General features: G+C 37.0%; 1 protein-coding gene across 12 annotated transcripts in view; it reads right to left on the bottom strand.

Annotated features, from left to right (window-relative positions):
• Window positions 1-20031, bottom strand: part of aru (arouser) — a 119217-nt gene that overhangs the window by 45576 nt on the left and 53610 nt on the right. For all 12 annotated transcript variants that reach the window (XM_017610812.1, XM_017610810.1, XM_017610816.1 and 9 more), the window contains 3 exons: window positions 15368-15738; window positions 15140-15283; window positions 13540-15075 (listed from right to left, as the gene is read on the bottom strand). In XM_017610812.1, the coding sequence (XP_017466301.1) occupies window positions 13540-15075; window positions 15140-15283; window positions 15368-15697 (2010 nt within the window). In that variant the 5' untranslated portion in view covers window positions 15698-15738. The remainder of the gene's footprint in view (window positions 1-13539; window positions 15076-15139; window positions 15284-15367; window positions 15739-20031) is intronic.

Genomic DNA, 20031 nt, shown 5'->3' with positions numbered 1-20031 from the left:
ATTTCGTTAGGTTATTTAAAATAGCAATGGAAAGGTATGCCTTCTGACGACCACAGAACTTCTAAGGACCACAAAACCATATTTAGAGCAGGTAAATGTGCCACCGGAAGTCTTTAAGTGAATAGTTGGTGAAAGTTTGGTACCAAAATGTTCCTACAAAAAATTAATTTTGGGCGAGACGAAGTTCGCCGGGTATGGTAGTTGATATTGAATAAAACAAATAGTTATTATTGGATAAAACAAATTATTGAATAAAACAAATCAAAAAATTTAATAAAACTTCATTGATTAGGCATATTTAAGAGCATATTTTGGTAATTTATCAAAGCTTCTTATAGCGCTTATCTTCAGGTTTTTTCTGGCATATTTTTGCCAGCTTTATAATTCCTAATGACTATTAAAACAATGAATTCAATCAATATACATATGTATATGATTTACAATAAGAACTCAATGAAGAAGATATTGCTTTTGAAATTTTAAAGTTTTTGAGCTAAAACTTTAATAATATTTAGTAGTTATAATAATTATTTACTTTACTTTTCCAATTCAGCTTTTGTTCCGTTTATTCTTAGATTACATTAAACCATACGTACGAGTTAAACCACCGTTCCCTTTGACAATTCATTAATTTGATGTAAGCAAAAATAGTTTAAAGCAAAGAGAGTATAATGAAGCCAACATCCCGCCAGCCTTGAACGACTTAAATAAGCTCCACTTACATTTTTTTCAAATATCCCAAAAAAAAATCGTATAACTAAATTGCTATGCTTATATAATTCATCATGCAAAATATGCAGAAATACAAAATTTAAGTACTACTTGAGAATTGTCAAAATCGGCAAATCACAATTAGCTCTTTCTGGAACGAGCCACATTTGTTCGCTACATCGTGATGTGATAGAAAGAAAAGCTCGAGTGCTGCCACGGTTGCAGAAATCTTTAAAAATATGTTCGAAACTGTCAAGGAAAAAAATGCCAAAACTCAACGCAATTTTTAGCAACTCCAATCTTGCACTTTATTATACTAAAATTAATTTTGTTTTAGATTCTAATTAAAATGTTTGCAATTTAGGTGAAACCTTGCAGAAGTTTTTTAATTTTTGTACAAAGTTTGATCCAAAACCTGAGATCTACCACATTTTTTTGAAATCTACCACATTTTTTTCCAGATTCTACCACACAAATTTTTTATGAAGTCCGATCACTGGTGAGTACACGCACCTGACCATCAGCTCCGGGATGACACTTCGTTGGCGTTGTGGATTCATTTAAAACATCAACGATATCATTCTCTGCTAAGTTTGGCGATGTCCGGAACCATTTCGTTCGACGTTGTAAATTCACGAGATATTCGTCACGCGAGCGCCTCCAAAAATGTTGTCGCATTGAAGAAATAGCGTGCAAACGTTGATGCAAGTGTTCTTTAAATTCCGGCATATCAGGTTCTGGGAGTGATTTAGGAGGCTCACCCACAATAAAGTGACGGGTTTCTAAGTCACTAGGACTTGCAGCATGGGTGCACAACGGTCGAGAATTTACACAGGTTTCAACTTCAGTTAGCAATGTACTAAATTCTTCGTACGTTAGCAAATGATCACCTAAAACTCGCTTTAGATGGTATTATATACGCTTTATGCTGATCTCCAAATAACCCCCCATGTGCGGGGCGCTTGGAGGATTGAATTTCCACGAGATGCTGGAGTCGGCAAAAAACGAACTGACCCTTTCACTCGCCATGCAACGTTCAAACATGCTTCTCAACTCTTTCTCGGCTCCAGTAAAATTGGTGCCGTTATGGGAGCACTTAACTTTGCAAAACCCATGACGGTTGATAAACGAAGCCGAAGATAAATCGCCAACGAGATCCAAGTGCATAGCTCCGCTACTCATACAGGCAAAAGAAAAAATATAACCTTTAACCGATTTTGCTCCTCTTCCATTTGAAAATTTGTAAAGGTTGCTTNTAACCGATTTTGCTCCTCTTCAATTTGAAAATTTGTAAAGGTAAGGACCCAAAAAGTCGACAACGCTCCCCAAGAAGCAACGAGCAAAAATTACACGATTTGGTGGTAAGTCTCCCATAGACTGTGCAGCGATTTTGCGACACATTTGTGATTATACTCCGTACTAGATTTCTAGCGGAGATGACCCAAAATCGACATTGCAGAATTGTTAGCATAACTTGGGACCCACCATCCATTGTAACGATGTAGATCTCGGCAACCAGGAGCCTGGCGATCGGAGAATTTTTCGCTAACAGAATTAGGTGCTTCGCATCAGCCGTGAACACCGCGTGCTTCAAGCGCCCACCAACGCGGAGAATGCCTAACGCAAAAGGCTGCTTTTAAGCGGTATAAACCTTTTACCTCTTCAATGAGAAATTTCATTAGAAAAATAATAATTTTGCGTATACCTTATCAGAGAGGGGCCCAGTTGCCATTACATGGCTATGTATTATAGCAGCTGTCAAGTTGTTGATGAATCGCAGGGCATAAGCGAAAATTAGTTTCAACTTTGAGTATGATAATAACTTTGTGAATATTGACCAGTGTCCTTTCGAGCTCACGACGTGTTCGGATAGTTTACTAGCTCGAAATTCCAAGTTTGTTGTGTGCCACTTGAAGCCTAAGCCTCCAAAACCCCTCTGAATTGCTAAGGAATTCCGGACCATTCCACCATAACCCGTGTTTCAACAGTTCAAGCAGAGTTAAACCTTTAGAAGCGCAGTCAGCGGGGTTAATTTCGGAATGTATGTGATTCCACGATTCGGCCGGTAAAATTTCTTGAGTGTCTGCGACTCGATTTGCAATGAACGTAAACCATCGACTCGGGTGAGCTTGCAGACGCACCAAGATGATGGTGGAATCAGACTACCCGAACATCGGATAAGTTTGGTTAGGCAAGCTGTCCATAATTGTTTTTGCCGGTTTAGCTGCGAGATTTGCAGCGCAAAGCTCAACACGAGGAAGTGTTTTAACTTTCAGCGGTGCTACATTGGTCTGAAAACTAACCAAGGCGACAGTTATTTCTCCCCACGGCTATATAGTGCAAGCATAGATAACAGCGGCGTATGCCCGCTCTGACGCGTCCGCAGATAGATGCAATTCCGTGTATGCTCCCTTTGCACCAATACCAGTCCACCTTTTAAGCTTTAAGTCTGAAAACAACTTTAACTGTTCTCGATGATGACACCATTTCCGGGCTATACGCATCGGAACTGGATCATCCCAATCGACGTTAGATCTCGACAAGTCCTGAAACCAAATTTTTGACTTTATTGGGCAAGGCAATAGAAGTCCTAGCGGATCGAATATAACACTTGAATCGGATAAATATGCTCTTTTGGAAAGAAACGGTGCTGGCTCGTTTAGATTTACTGCAAACGTTAAATAATCTCTTTCTGTGTTCCAAATTAGTCCAAGGGCAATCACTTCCTTGAGTTCGGCGATATAGTGCGAAATTTCCTTTGACGCGTTTGGTATGGGTGCTGTTATTTCTGGGCAATTAGAAGCCCACTGCCTTAACTCGAAGCCACCACTACCAAGCACGGTAGATACGTCGCTTTGTATAAGTTGAAGTTCTTCTATGTTAGAGGAACCTGTGAGCAAGTCATCTCTATAGAAATCTCGAAGGATGACAGACGCAGCTTTGTCATAACGTCCTACAGCATCCTTTGCGGTCTTTTGAAGGGCCTTTACAGCTAGATGTGATGCTGCAGCTACACCGTACGTGACCCTTAACATGCGATAATCATTAATAGGAAGTGATGGGTCTAAACGGCACACAATACGTTGTAGATCAGTTTGATCCCTTGAAACGTATACTTGTATAAAAAATTTCGCCACATCTACGTTAGGAGCGTACCGATGCGTTCTGAACCTTATTAAGATTGAAAACAGTGTAGGTTGTAACTGAGGCCCAACCATCAAGGCGTCGTTTAAAGAGTAGCCTGTTGCTGTTTTCGCGGATGCATTAAACACTACTCTTAATTTTATTGTAACACTGGATTTCTTAACAATGGAGTGATGTGGCATATAATAGAAATTTTGAGAGCAAACGGAATCTGGAACTTGCTCCATTGTTTCATCTTCACCAATTCAGCCATAAAACGATTATATTGTTGTCTCAACTCCGGATTTTACGCGAACTTCCTTACCATACGTAACAGACTACAAACAGCAAGGATACGTGATACTAACGGTATAGCTCTACCCAGAATTAGAGCGTATGACGGTAGAGCGGTCGTCGGTAAGTGCACAGCTGTAAACTAGCCGCAGTGAAATCCGTCAGAGTAAACACAATTGCGGCGCACGACAGTTGTCATTTTGATTTCAAAATTATCATTAAAATTAAATATTGTTTCGGTACGTCCATGTGTTTAAATTTTCTGGAAATAAAAACTTGCCAATATAATAAAAATTACTACAACCAACACTCAATCAACATTGTGCCTTCCCCGCTGGGCGGTAAAAATAGAAATAAATTAAAATCAACCGAAAAACTTCGGCGGTAAACCCGCTGCCGCCGCAATTATGAGCCATTCCATATGCCTCTGTGAGTTTTAAATTTGACAGCGGTTAACCGTCGACCGCTTTACCGTCGTCCGCAGCCATTCTGGGTAGAACTTATGTCTGATTTTAATGGGAGTTTTACTATAAAACGGCCGTCTGATGCACGACGTAGGTTAAAGTCGAAGTGATCTTCGCAATGTTTCTCTTCCGTCATTAGGAACTTTTTTTCTAGGAGCTTCTTCTAACTCCCACAATTTGAATAGCGTAGGTTAGCATATTCCGAAGAGCGGGTGGAGATGTATCCACCTGTCCGAATAGTGTCCAGCCAAAAACTGTGGCATAGGCGCACCTAGAGGACCCTTACGAATTTCCGGTATGATGAATTTTACCATTTCATCTACACCAATGAGGATATTTATGGAGCGTGAATTCATAAATTGCGAATCAGCCAGCGACAGATCATTTAAGTGTGGCCAATTAACAACAGGAACATTGCTGGTTGGCAGGTCGTTTGAAATTTTACCAAGAATTAGAGCATTTCGCCACTAGACACGAATAGATGCGCGGGCTCAAAAGATTACCGCGAGAAAAGACGCATAAAAAAACTTCAGCGACGAAAGGCAGCAAAACCTAGTCCACGGGGAAGAAAGACGCAATAACTTATTTTCGCGGTCAATTATGTTTGCGGGTGTAATAGTATGTACATTCCCCAAAAAGTTTTTGAGGAATAATGCTGAAGTGCCAGTCCTTGGCTAGGTAGACATCTATTATTACGCGTCTTTCTTCGCCTTCAACTAGGTTTACGCGTCTTTTTTCGTCAGTGCGTCCTTTTTCGCCGTCAAAACAATGGCGCACCTTTATTCGTGTCTAGTGAAGACTTAGATGCTAAACTTAGCCTTCACCTTTACTTCACTTTTAGCTCGCCGACCGTTAGCAGAACCGATTCCTGTAACGATGACCGACGAAGACCTTTTTCGCAAATGTAAACGTTGAGTGCAAGATTCGGCGAGAAATGAAGCGTGAGAACCAGTGTCAAATAATACGCGTGCGGTTTCCCAGCGGCCGGAATAATCTTTGACGCTTACCATTGCTGTTGCGAGGAGAACTGCTTTCCACGTTGCATTTTGAGACTACTTTTTGGTTGTAGAGGATGCTGCATCGAACAAAATGTGGTTGTAATCAGTGGCGAGCACGGGCATCTCGGTGCCCCTCTCCTTTCCTCGTCGCGCTCTCTCCTATAAACTTCGAGTTGCCGCAACAAAAATTGCCTTGTGTAAATGAGCACTTATGATTTCTTTCTTTATGTATGTGCATAAAGGTGTATATGCATGCACAATGCTTGTAGCAGCCTTGACACTTTCCAAAGTTCGAACAATGTCAAAGGCGCTTAACTGTTCAGTGTTGTTGTAGTTATCACTGTTTTTTCGAAAAAATCAATCAATAAATAAATGTAAACTTCCTTGCTGATTGATGTATTCTGTCACGATTTTTTGTTTATTTGTTGTTATTTTAAGCAATCCGGTACGAAAGACTAGCTTTTTGTTGCGTTTATTCTTAGATTAAATCGAGTTAAACCACCGTTCCCTTTGACAATTCATTTATTACTGATTGAGCAGTACATGATGTAAGCAAAAATAGCTTAAAGCAAAGAGAGAGTAATGAAGCCAACACCCACCTTGTAATGGAAATCGAAGTATGTAAATATTTTAATGCCGTTGTAATGAAATGCGACGTTTATTTCGTTATCTATACTAATTATATAAAGAGAAGTCCCTTTTTTTTGTAACAGATAATCTCGCGAACGGCTGGTCCGATTTTCATGAAATTTTGTATATAAATAGCTTTCGGTAACCACCATGTTTTAGGCTAAAAAAAATTTACTTTTTTCGGGTAGGTGGACCAGGGACCGGTCTATTCGAAAAAATGTAATTATGGTCCGATTTGCTTAAAATTTGGTACGTAAGTAGCTTTTTAGCATATATTAGCATATATGATCCGTTTTTTTCCGAGAAGTGGACCAGGGACCGATCTATTCGCAAAAATCGTATTTACGGTCCGATTTGCTTAAAATTCGGTACGTAGGTAGCTTTTTGCCTGGATAAGCTTATAGATTCCTGTTTTCCAATTTTCATGCAATTTCGAATATAAATAGCTTTGAGCAACGACCATATCAAGGGGCGAAGATTTTTTTGCGCCAATCAGAAACAACGGATACTGTCAAAATATAATTATAATATATAATAAATCTCAACTGATATATATTTTTAAAGCCGTTTTTTAGTTTTCGCAAGGCTCGAGAGCGGCTGAACCGATTTTTTTGAAACTGCCACCTGCCGCACGTGTCCCAAGGATGATTTTAGGCTTAAAAAAAATCTATATGTAAAGGAAAGTGTGCATGGTAGAGTTCTGGAACTTGGTATGGAGATATACGAAATCAATCGCATACCCTTGGAGAAAAATTTAAGCTATTGTAAAAAGGGGTGTGGCATCTCCCATACAAACCGAATTTTTCATATTGCATATCTTTGGAAATGTTTTGGTAGAGTTCTGGAACTTGGTATGGAGATATACGAAATCAATCGCATACCCTTGGAGAAAAATTTAAGCTATTGTAAAAAGGGGTGTGGCATCTCCCATACAAACCGAATTTTTCATATTGCATATCTTTGGAAATGTTTTGGTAGAGTTCTGGAACTTGGTATGGAGATATACGAAATCAATCGCATACCCTTGGAGAAAAATTTAAGCTATTGTAAAAAGGGGTGTGGCATCTCCCATACAAACCGAATTTTTCATATTGCATATCTTTGGAAATGTTTTGGTAGAGTTCTGGAACTTTGTATGGAGATGTACGAAATAAATCGCATATTATTGGAGAAAAATTGGAACTATTGGAAAAGGGGGGCGTGGCACCTCCCATATAAATCGAATTTTTATACTGAATATCTCTGAAAGTATGCATGGTACAGTACTGGAAATTCATGTGGAGATATGTATGTAGTTGAAATCAAGCCCATACTCATGGAGAAAATTTGGGCTATTTGAAAAGGGGGTGTGAGGCCTACTAACGTACCGACCTTTAGCTATCTTTGAATGTATTTTTTAATGCACCAACTATACTATAAAGCTTCTAGGACATTCACTATAGAACCGGGTTGCTGCCGCCAGGGAGTGAAGAGGAAAAAATGTATTTCGCTTTGCGAATAACCGTGCTATAAAATGCCGCACAACTGGAGAATTTCAAGAACTTCTTCACGGATATAACACTTTCCTTAGGTTATTTAAAGCGGCAAATGACCACCAAACCATAATCTTAGCAGACGAATGTGCCTATGAAAATTGTAAACGTGAATTGTTGGTGAAAATCTTGGACCAAAAAGTTTCAATAAAATATATAAAAATTTTGGGCGGGACGAAGTTCGCCGGGTCAGCTAGTAATATTATAATCACTAAACACAAGCAAATGGTGATGTTACCTCTTTTTAAATAAAAGTTTATTTAACTGTTTTTGAAAAAATATACATTTATACAGCTATTTTTGTCGAAGAATTTAGTTATCAGCTAAAAAATTTAGGGCAACACTGATTACAACACCTTTCAAACCATTTAGCCTGAAAGCATAGTGTAATAAGCAAAGTGAAATCAATATATGACATATTTATTTTTTATACGCTTATATGAGAACAGTTTTGTCATTGCGTTAACCCATTTGAAACTAGCAACATTATAAATTAATTTCAAAAAAAAAAAAAAAATTGATTTCAAATCAAAAAATAATTGTGTTTAGAAAGAACAAAAAAAAAATCGTTTAAAATGCCAGGTATGTTTCATGTGCCAACAGATGTTACGCAAGGAAGGGATGAATGCGTGTAGTGTTAAACTAACTGGATCATCGAAAGTTTGCGCTCTGCACTTCAAACCGAACGATATCATTTATGCAAGTATTAATGCCAAGAGAAGACGCCTCGATCCAGATTCAGTACCATCAAAGATGTTAACTGCTATTTTATCAGATGAGAGGTAATGATCAAAGTGTGGGTATGTTCTCAAATGCACTAGTGCAAAGGCATATCGTGAAAATAACGTCCAATAACTACAACCCCAGTGCGCCAAACAGATGTGAAGTATCGCATAAAATTTATACTTTCGCCATTTTAGTAATAATAGATTGTCCTGATTTGCAGTAATTAATTTGAGAAAGAATCATTAATCTTAATGTGCATTTATATACATATATGGGGAAATCTTTTGAGATGGGGACATTCTGCGTACTGGCATATTGTTTCCGAGACAAAGCAGCTGCACTGCCAAGTGCGGTTTATATACCTTCGTCAATACTATTTATATGTGAAAATATCAGTGAATAGTTATTCACAAAAACAAAATATGGTTTAATGACTAATTTATTTGCTAAAATCGAGAAAATCAGGAAATTTCTAGTGCAACTCGCATAAATTCTGAAAAAAAAAATATTGAAAATATTGAAAAACACCCTATCACAGAATTTGGTTGAAGAACGCCCTATCTCAGAAGTCGGTTCGAAAGAGGGTTAATGTAAACAAATATACGAATTGTTTACATTTAAATTTTCAAATAAGCGTACGTCAAATATTGATTTCACTTTGTTTATTATATTATGCCTGAAAGCACGTATTGAAATATGAGCATCATACTTATCGCTATTAAAAGTGAAAGTACACAACGTGCATTGCGTCGCAGTCATCGTCACCGGCAGTTGTCAAAAAAATTTAAAAGATTTATTTGTATGAAGTAAGTTACATGTACAAAGTTGATGGAGCCGGTGGCGCACAAACTAGCTCAACTTTCAACTTTGCTTATGCATTTGCGTCAAGTGACAACTATTCTGTGTTTTGTTTACATGTTTGAACGTAAATTTTTCCAGTTTGTGAAAGTTTTTTGATTTATGGAAAACCGAAATTTTAAAAATGATGGAGGAATACCTAATAGAAGAAGTGCAAAAGTAAAACGCAAATTTTGCAAAGATTAGCAGCGAGTTTATGATATTTCGGACACAACGTCAAACGGATAGTGTGTAACTTGGCGCATAAGCACCGTTGACGGTGATGGTGACGGTGACCGTGACGGCGACGCAATGGATGGTATGTACTTTCACTTTAATTCAATTACCCTACAAACAGTCTATCAGAATGCATTGAATATTATACTCGCCGTCCCTTTTACTATTAATCAGTGTTGGGCAAATTTTAATTGTACAGACAATAAACAATTAATTTATTGTCAACTGTGGTGTGAGTTTTACTAAAAATTAATGATTACAAATGCCTACCATACGTGGATATGATAGCCATCCACATCCCAGGCCTGTGCTGTATTTGTTGTTTTATTTATAATTAGGTTAATTGTTATCAAAAAAGTAATTAATTGTAATTAATTTAATTGCTGTACGCAACTAAAAGTTTAATTTCAATTGCAATTACTTTTTTTATTCAATTAACAAGATGATTAAAACTTTAATTGAATAACGCCCAACACTGCTATTAATTCAGTGCTTGACTGTTAATCCAAATGATTNTCATGATGAAATGTCAAAGCATACTGAGCATCTTTCTCTTTGACACCATGTCTGAAATCCCACGTGATCTGTCAAATACTAATGCATGAAAATCCTAACCTCAAAAAAATCACCCGTTACATGCATGTCTGGAAATATGCATAGATTTTTCAAACATTAAAAATTAAAAAATTTCATTTTTGAAACGATAATGCGAAAACTGATTACATACAATAGTGTAGGAGATAATTCTATTTGACGAAAATTCTACTAAAAGAAGTCGAAAACAGGGTTTTGTAGCAGGAACTCTTTAATTAGTATTTTAAATTGTAAATTGCTAGCGCCTCGTACTTGTTCTGGCAGCTTGTTGAAAGTTTTAACGCCGTAGTTCCTAATTGATTTAGTACTTCTTTCAGTTCTAAAACACTTGGTCCTCATGTCACGTTGATTCCGAAAATTATAGACGGGAATTTGTGTGTAATTAATATCAGTATTGTGTTTGATTAGGTTATTTTTAATTTTATAAACAATGATAAGTGTTTGCAAGATACAAAAACGATTATCGTCCAGTCTGCAAGTATATAGGCTTCTGGACGGGTAGGGATAAATCTATACAAGTAAATCCAAGTACATACTCGATCCTTTTCTCAATTTACCAAGTATTTTTGTACTTGATACTTTTTACTCCGACCCAAGTAGGTATCGAAAAAAAGTACTTGTATCGGAAGCGCAAAACTTATTATGCTTCAGCATCTTCTTTGAAAAGTAACCCATTAGAGGAATTGGAAGATATGCGCAATACATTTCCACAGCTATATAAGCAAGACCGTCTATACATAACGGTTGTTGGGTCATCTGTCCCTTGCGGGAGGCTTTTCTCAAAAACAGGTACAACTATATCAAAACCACGAAACCAACTTTCATGAAAACACTTGGAGAAGTTGATAATTTCGGGAAACATAACAAAAAAGGGAAATAACTCCATATTTTATATGAAAAAAACTTTATCTATTAATCTTGTAAAAATGTATTCTATTGTTTTTGAAATCAAATACTGTACAAAAATAATTGTTGTCTTAAATTTTTGTATGAAAAAATATTAAAGGATAAATAATCTTGTAAAAAAACATATTGTTTGTGTAAAAAATACAATTACTTTGAAAAAATATGCAAACTCGTACTCTATGTACAAGTACTCGATAACTTTCCGATACTGAGTAGGTATCGATACCTTGTTTGATACAAGTACAAGTACTGATTTGAGTAATACCTTGATGGTATCGACTTATCCCTATGGACGGGGTCTGCTTTTGATTAGAACTGAGAGAAGAAGCATAAATATTCGTATCTGACAAGAACAAAGAGTTGCTGGATCAGTTCTGGCCGTCCAAACTTCAAATACGTTTTGCTAAATAAAGTCGATTTTTTGCACAACTAAATATGTAGAACAGGGTAGCCAACTCAGTTTTGAGAATTTTGCCCGAAATTTCGTAAAATTCCCCACCTATAGATATCTCCTTACTTACAAAAAAAAAATATGTATTTTGATATATTATTGATCTTTCTGTTTATTTTATTTTTAAACGTAATCCATCTATGTATTGATAAACTAAACCAAACTTTTATAAAGTTAGTTAAAAAATAATGAATAAAAAATATTTATGTAATATTTACATACATGCAGTGCGAAAAAATTTTACTCGAACCAATTATTTTTTTTGTTAATTAATTTGAGTTATTTTTTTATAAAAATATAGTTCATTCTTTAACAAAAACCATATAAATCCAGGTTTCAAACTTTGTGAAATATTTGAAAAAAAAATTCAACAAACTTTCGTACAAATTTCGAGCTTTTTAATTGGATTTTCTAGAAATATTTTAAGTATGCAGTTTTGTAGCCCACTCAATTCTAGAATAATAAACAGCAAGTTTCAAATGGCTAAACATTTTCTTTTTAGGATTTTTTCCGAAGTTGTTGCGGGTTTCTTCCATATAAAAATAAATTATGTTTATTCGCTATATGAAAGCAAATGCTACAAAGAAAATTCTAAAAAATCAACGGTAATTTTTAGCCATTTGTAACTTTATTATACTAGAATTGAGCGAGCTGAAATTCCCCACAAAGACGGTCCATTCCCTTATTCCCCACGTAAACTGAAATTCCCCGCAAATCGGGGAATTCCCCACGAGTTGGCTTCCCTTATCTAGAATCTTCAACCGCAAGGATCGGGAAGCTTGAAGTATTCGTAGCAGGGCATGAACAATATATTTGCTTACGAATCTAAAATCAGTCTATTTATCTCTAAAATTGTGCTATGGATCAACAAAGTCGTTAGGGGAAAAATCGTCTGCATTCGATACGCTGGAAAAAATGACTGGTGGACAGTAAGCTGAGTTTAAAGGAGAAATTCAAGGGAACATTATATTCCTGTAAGGATAAAGGTACACCGAAACTGATCTGCAATCTTTTTATTGTCAGTATTTCTGAGGTGCCTGATGAAATTCCAGTAGAAGCGATTGAAATGCAATACGGTATCAACTTGAAAAATGCATGCGAAGTAGGAATTATTCTTTAAGCTTTCTGAGCCCAAAGAGGCTATTTCTTTTCCAGTGATTCGAAAAATTCCCTTAAAAAAAAAATTGTGTAAATTTAGCTAAAAGGTAGGTTACTGATTTCCTACCTTATTATTCGCGGAATTACATGCTCGATTATTCACCGAATAGTTTGATTAAATTTCGGATTTCTTAGAGTGTAATATAGCTGCTGTGGTGTGCGTAAATTTACTACGAAAGTGTGTACAAGCTACAAAATACACATCTGCTGTTTGATTTCACCCATAGAATTGTGTAAAGACGCTTACAAAAAAGATTTTTACACACAAAAATGTGTAAACGAGAAAAATACGTATTCATCGTCTAAATTTACCAAAAAATTTAAAAAATAAACAAAAATATACTCGATTTATAGTCGCATTTTTAAAAAGATTTTTTAGAGTGTTGCATTATGTTACCTTACTATGTTTTCATCGATATCCTATCTGATAATTAGAAATAAGCACCGAAGGAGGTTAGATGCCACTGCCGACATACGTTTGGCTTTGAGTAGTACTGAATCAAGGATTCCTAAGTTAATAAAAAGTATGTAGTAACAAAAATCGCCCTCAAATTATGATATATTATTATCATTGTAATGTAAAAATTTCATAAAATTGGTAAAACACGGATATCTTCGAATATTTTTATGCGTGTTTTATTTATAGATAGAACGAGCCTTTATTCATTTACACTTACTATATATCCAAATAACTTGTGGTCTGCCAAAAGACAGAAATTTGGTCAAAAAGTCCTACGTCATTAAAAGGTTAAGATCCACTATTCTAGACAAACATTTTAATAAGCTACTCTTCCAATTCGACACACACGTACAAACATACGTATTTATTAGCACAGACGAATAGCAGCGAGTCTTTTTTTAAAAAACCCTATACTCACCTCCAAGTATTCACCACGAACGACACTAAGTTCTTTATCGTTGTTAGCTGTACGTGGATATGTGACTAGGACAATTTTCGCACCAGCTGCTTGCAAATCCTCTAGCCAGGCCTCGAGCATTTGCTCATCATTGGTATTGTTTTCTCGACCAGAAAGTTCGGAAACTACGTTCATATTGCGAACGCCTACGTTGCTTCTGCTGTCCCTTGTGTGCAATTGTTGCATACCGATTGCGATTTCTTGAATGCCTGGGGCGTTATTATTGTTCACTGGTAAACCGTGTGGGCCTGGGACGTTTCGCTCAATCGAATCAACTGAAATTTCGCTACGGGTGCTGAAATCCCCGGGCACACCCTCGGCAGCACTGCCTATACCGCAGGCTGCAGCCAGCCGATCGCCACCACGCTCGTAATTGCCAGCATATTTCTCACTAGGTGCATTTGTTTCGTACTCATCGGGCTGTGCGATATGTAACGATGCGCCGCTCAAATTGTTACTGACACCTTCCAAGCGTCCATTCACACCACTATGCCCGCCATGAGGAGCATGCAAATTCGCTTGGGATTCCAGTCGACGCTTACTGATGTTTGTTGGCGTACTAGGTGTTTCCAATTCGTCGATAACCAAAAAATCTGGAGACCATCCATCCATGAATACCGGATGGTATGAGCCGACGTCGTTTTTCCACTGGTCTCGTGGTATTATCCAGGCGTCGCCAAGGGAACGCCATAGCTCGGTTTCTTTGCTCGTGACACAGTTAATTAAGAGATTTATGGCTTCACGTGTAAGCAGAGGATTAACTACGCGTGTTGGCAACTGGGACTCATAATAAGTATCACTTGACGCTTCCACGATAAGTGCCAATGGTGTGAATAAGAAATGAACTAGCTCGGGTGCATTCGGATCATGAATGTGTGCTTTCAACTTGGCCAGCAAGTTAAACGACAGCTTGAATTTGGCGAATATATCGATAAATTCTTTTTCGTGAGGTGGTCGAGTACGGAGTGTTAGCAGCCCCTCGCCCGGATCTTTTTTCTTTGTTTTGCGGTTACGTCGCCGACGCTCAAGCTCACGGGAAGCTGCAGCCGCATGCTGCAGGCGTGCTATGAACTTTTCAATATCATCAAAGCAATGGTTCAAAACGGTTACATCACGCTCATATTTATCACTGGACGTCGAGCTGGTTTCGTCGTTCAACGCCCCCTGTTCCGAATCAGTTTCGCCATTCCCGCCACCGCCCCCTCCACTTGTTTCTGTCATTGGGTTGCGAACATGTAAGCCATATTGATCTATGCTGTTGCGTGATGGCGTAATTATACCGCCGCTGTGGTGGTTATGGAGTTGCTGCACCTGCTGCTCGCGGATCGAAGAAGCGGGTAATGGCTTAGGCATACCACTGGTTGGAGTTCCACTGCCGCCTTTTTGGCCTAGCTGATGGTGCTGTTGCAGTATGTCCTCTCGCTGTTGTGTTACCATTTTCCCACTTCTCAGAGTTTTCAAATCTTCAACCAAATGCACAGCGGATACGTTTTGTGACTACATGCAGTTTTAAAATTAATACAGTTTAAAAAATTACCTAATGCATTTCCAAAATACTGACCTGGAATATATGCATTTCTGAACGGGAACCACTCCCACCGGTGACGATGAATACTAAAATATTGTTGTATAATTCCATGGCATCTGTGGATGTAAATGCTGTAGGTTCCTGTATAAGAGCCGCTGGAAACCGTTCAATTATATTCTAAAAATTAGATGAGAAGAGAAAAATCAATCAGTGCACAGTTAAAGAATTGGAGAGACATATTTTAGAGTCAATGTTATTTACCCCAGTTTCATAGTCCATTATAAGCACCCATTGGTAGTCCAAGCATAATTGCATTTTCTGTGACCAAATGCCAGTAGTTTTTTCCAACTGTAGTAGTCGCCGCATGCCATCAGCTGGGTAAATGATTCCGGACTCCTTATTCACCGTGAAGGTGGCTAAATGTTCGAGGAGATATATAGGCTTGTCATGAGCGTCACTATTGGCGCGCTCTTCACCACTTCGGGAGTCACGTTCGTCGTCGGAATATTCATTGGAACCTACTTCACCGGCAATGCCGCATAGACTACCACCAACCGCATTATTGCCTCCGTTTGAGTTGTGATACGCCATGTTGGAAGGATCTCATTAACGCAAGATTCAAGTTACTCTCGCTGAAGAGAAAATGAAAATTTACAAAATCTTGAAAGCATAAAAGCTATTCGGCATATGAGGGAAATTCAGGCATAAAATGTCATTATTCCTAACATCTAGATATCTGGGAGTGTTAGTCATTCGATAACTCTACTTTTTAGAGTACTGAACGCAATTGCCGTTTTTCCACCCCCGTATTTCACTCAAATAGCTCGCCGCTTTGATCGTAGGTGCCACTTATCGAAGCATCCTTTTTACACTGAAAGTGGAACCATGGGAGATTTTCTTGTTTTTAACATCTGTCAGTAATATTTACAGATCAAATGTAAAAACCTCAACCATTAGACATGGTCCCTACAGTGTTGTGTCCCTACCCTACTTTTTTAAATTTGTATATGCGAAAATATCCAAAAACCAAATGATTTGACGTCGGTCTATGGAATTTATGACCTATGCCCAAGAGTTCACAATTACATCTATGAGATTTCTCACTTATTAGCTTCAAGGGGCCTTACGAATTTTTGGCGACGCATTTACAAAATGAATATTGGAGGCCAAGCTGCTGTTAGATACTTAGGTCCACATGACTATGAATTCCGACAGTTAATATCCTAATAGAGGTGGCTTCGATAGCTTGCTACCCTCATCAGCGCACACAACCGCAATCGCATACAAAGAACAGTCCCGTAACAAAGTCCACTAAACCCACGCCGGCAGTAGTTGGGGTAAAGGCCAGTATGCAGCTCTCAAGAAAAGCAAAAACTCCATATGAAATGACGTACCAAAAATGGCTAGAAAATTTTCTTGAGTCAAATTTTCTTAAGGCAGTACGCAGTTCTTAAGAAATTTGCTACGCTTTTTACTACGGTTTTCTAAAGTTTTTTGTGCAAAAAGAGCACAAGGCAACCCAGGTTTGTAACAGAAATATATGCCCGTTCCATTATTTCTTGAGGAGAGAGTAAGGCAACAGGCTCAGATGTCAAAATTCCTTGGACACACACTTGAAATAATGGCAATTTTTTCTTTATCGTTGTATCGTTGTAGAAAGGTTGTTGACAACATACATACATATAAAAGTTGCGTTCCTTATCTCCCAGAAATAGTCAGAAAAAGTCCGAAGTAGTCAGATTTAGTCCAAAAAGCGTTCCTCCGTTCATTGATATAGTAAATGTTTATTGTGCTTGTGCTTGTGTGAATGTGTTTTGTACATACATTTCTATTCTTATTTGACGTTAGTTTTGTTGTTGCCATTCTTTGGATTTTGCTTACGCTCTTGCATTTTGACTCTTTTCAGATTTTAGTCCGAAAAGATAAGGAATGGACCTAAAGCTATTGGTTCTCAATTACGTTGCAGAAATATCAGCCCGTAGTTATAGTCGAAAGTTAAAACCTCTTCTAGTTAAAATTAATCTTTAAGTTTAGAGCAGGCTTTAAGTTTTAGTCAGTTATAGACATTTTAGGGGCAGGTTTTTGTTAGATGGACACAAAATAGGCCCATTAATATAAAATGAAAAAAGTAACCAATCGGCATTAGGAAAACTTTGTTATTTTAGCAATTTCACCCTGTGTCAACTGACTTTTATAAATAATTTTGAAAATGGCGCAGAAAACTGTAAGTAAATAACAAATTTTTGTAAAACAAAATAACGTAAATAATTTAATTTTTATAGGAAGTGAAAAGAATTTGTGAATTCGTTAATTGGACTGCTGCTGAAAAGACCTGCTAGCGGTCCTTGTATGTTTTCCTATTTCTGGTTGCGATTGTATCATCCAAAATCGCAAAATCTCGAAATATCCTTTGATTGGGAAGCATATTCTTCAAATTAAGACCACTTTTGTATTTTCTCCGCAAATTTTGACAGGAAAACGTCTACTTAGAGTACGCTTTTAAGATTTTAAAACCTCGTCAACATCATTTTAAATTTAAAACGCCGATTTAAAGTGAAAAGGTTTTTACGTTGACTATGACAGTGTTGAAAGAGTGTTTATCTTAATATACAGTTTTAAATGTTAAAACCTGCCTCTAAGTTGTCTATAACTATGGGCCATTGTCACCGAGTACACTTAAGATGCAGTGGATGATGTTAAACCATGTTCTGACCGACAACGTAAACACTTTGAAAACGAGTTTTGGGATTGTGGGCTGAAGGCTGTTCACACCGGCTGCTAGTGTTTTCGTTGACATTTCTTACATCCTTTGTTTGCAGTTTGGCTATAAAAAAATACTTTTCTTAAAGTTTCTTCTCATTAGCAATCTTGTTCTTTTATTCTTATTTTCATTTGGCCAGTCAACTAGCAATAAATCCGAAGTGGTATATTAAAGATGATAAAATATGACTTCCACTTCGATGAATAATCGAGAAAAAACTAGTGCAGACACCGATTGAATGAGTGGAACGTGAGTTTTCAAGTAGTTTTCAGCGAAAACTGGTTTTCGTTTGACAGATTTTACATGGACGAAAACACAAGTTTTAGGTCGAAAACCAGTTTTAGCAACGAAAACATGTGTTCGATGTGTTCGAAATTTCAAACAGGTGGTAACCAAACCTTCTTCAATTTCTTTCGTCTGACAGCCAAATTGTGATACATATTTAAATTACCTTACTCAACGTAGGTGTTACATTTTTAAACAGATGGCAACCCTTATTATTATATTCAAGAAATAAAGCCTTTTCAACCCCCTTTCGATTGATACTTAATCTCTTAATAACCCATCTAACTTTTTAGACGTGGCAACCTCTTCAAACATTCTTAATGTTTAAACTAAAGGTTTTTTAACACTCTTTCGCTTGACACCTGTATTTTCATATTTCAAATAACTTGTGTAATAAAATTCGACTTCTCGAACAATTGGCCACCCTCTTCAAACTAGTTTCACGCTAAAACCTCCAAAATATCCTTCGTCTGACATTGTGATACATATTTTAACTAACTGTTGAATTAAATTGAATTTTATTTTTTAAACGTATGGGAACCCCTAAGTATAGTTCATAAATTAAGCAATATTTTAATAATTCATTTGACTTATTAAATAATTTGAATTTAACGGAAATCCTCTTTAAACACCTCAAAAATATTCTTAGCATTCAAACTAAAGATTTCTTAACAATCTTTTGTTTAGATATTTTAATAGTTAAGTTAAGAAACAAAGCTCCTCAAACCCATTTCGATTAATACCAATTTTGTAGTAATTGGTTTACATTTTTAATAGTTTGAATTAATTTTCTTAAAGGTGGCAACTCTTTTTGAAAAAGTGAAGCTTTATTGGACATCTACCGACCAAAGAGCGTGAGAGACGTGGCAATATATTTCGCATGCAATATATTTCGAAAAGGCTGTCAAATTGGGAAATTTCAGAAAGCAGTCACACCTTGCATGTAAAGCGTATTTCGAAAGAGATTTTTTTATTTCCGAAAGGCGAATTGCAAATTGCTAGTGAAATATATTTCCGAAATCGTATTGTGCGCTTTGAGTTGCAGTCACACCTTGCAACTTTCATTTCTGAAACTGATTTCCGAAAAGTGACAAAAAGGTCTTTCTGGCTGTTCACACATGGAAATAAAATTTCTCTTTCTCAATTTGACAGTGAATTGTGTGGAAAAGTTGGAAATATTTATGTCTGACACGCTCCAAGCCTTTTAATTTGACACCTCAATTTTGAAAATCGAACGAACGGTGCAGATCTGATGCCCTGGGCAAAAATCCTTTAGCGTATTATATATACATATATAGATTTCTAACCAAAAGTGGCACTTTTCAAAAAAATTAAATAAACTGTTTGTGCGCATGTTCGCTGTGTGCCAAATGTACCAAGCTGCGTTAAGGGCCAATTTCAAATGAATATTTAAACGGAACTTGAGTTTAATTGTGGATTGTTGTTTAAATACCATTTACTTAGGGCTTACACCGGACAATACTGTCATGACAATAGCAATAAATGCACACTTTTTCACTTATACATGCATACTTCTTCAATTGTCTCAATCATTGTCTTGATTAATTTGAAGACAGTAAATCGGACAATGATTTGACGTATACAGACAATAATTTTGACACCTTGTGCAAGAAAGAAGAGAAATTCATAACAAAATAACTATAATGATTAAAGAGACGCTGGTGTGTATGCAATTTTGTCTCTTCTTTTTATACCCGAGCGCACTTGTGCACAAGGGTATTATAACTTTGTTCACATAACGGTTGTTTGTAACAGGCAAAACGAATCGAGATAGATATAGACAAATGTATACATAAATGATCAGAATGAAAAGAGAAATCGATTAAGCGGTGACTGTCTGTCCGTCCGTCCGTCCGTC

This window comes from Rhagoletis zephyria, unplaced genomic scaffold (genome assembly GCF_001687245.7).
Source record: "Rhagoletis zephyria isolate East Lansing unplaced genomic scaffold, Rhagoletis_zephyria_1.1 Rzeph_scaffold_00344, whole genome shotgun sequence".
Taxonomy (NCBI): domain Eukaryota; kingdom Metazoa; phylum Arthropoda; class Insecta; order Diptera; family Tephritidae; genus Rhagoletis; species Rhagoletis zephyria.
This window is presented reverse-complemented; position numbering and strand designations above follow the sequence as displayed.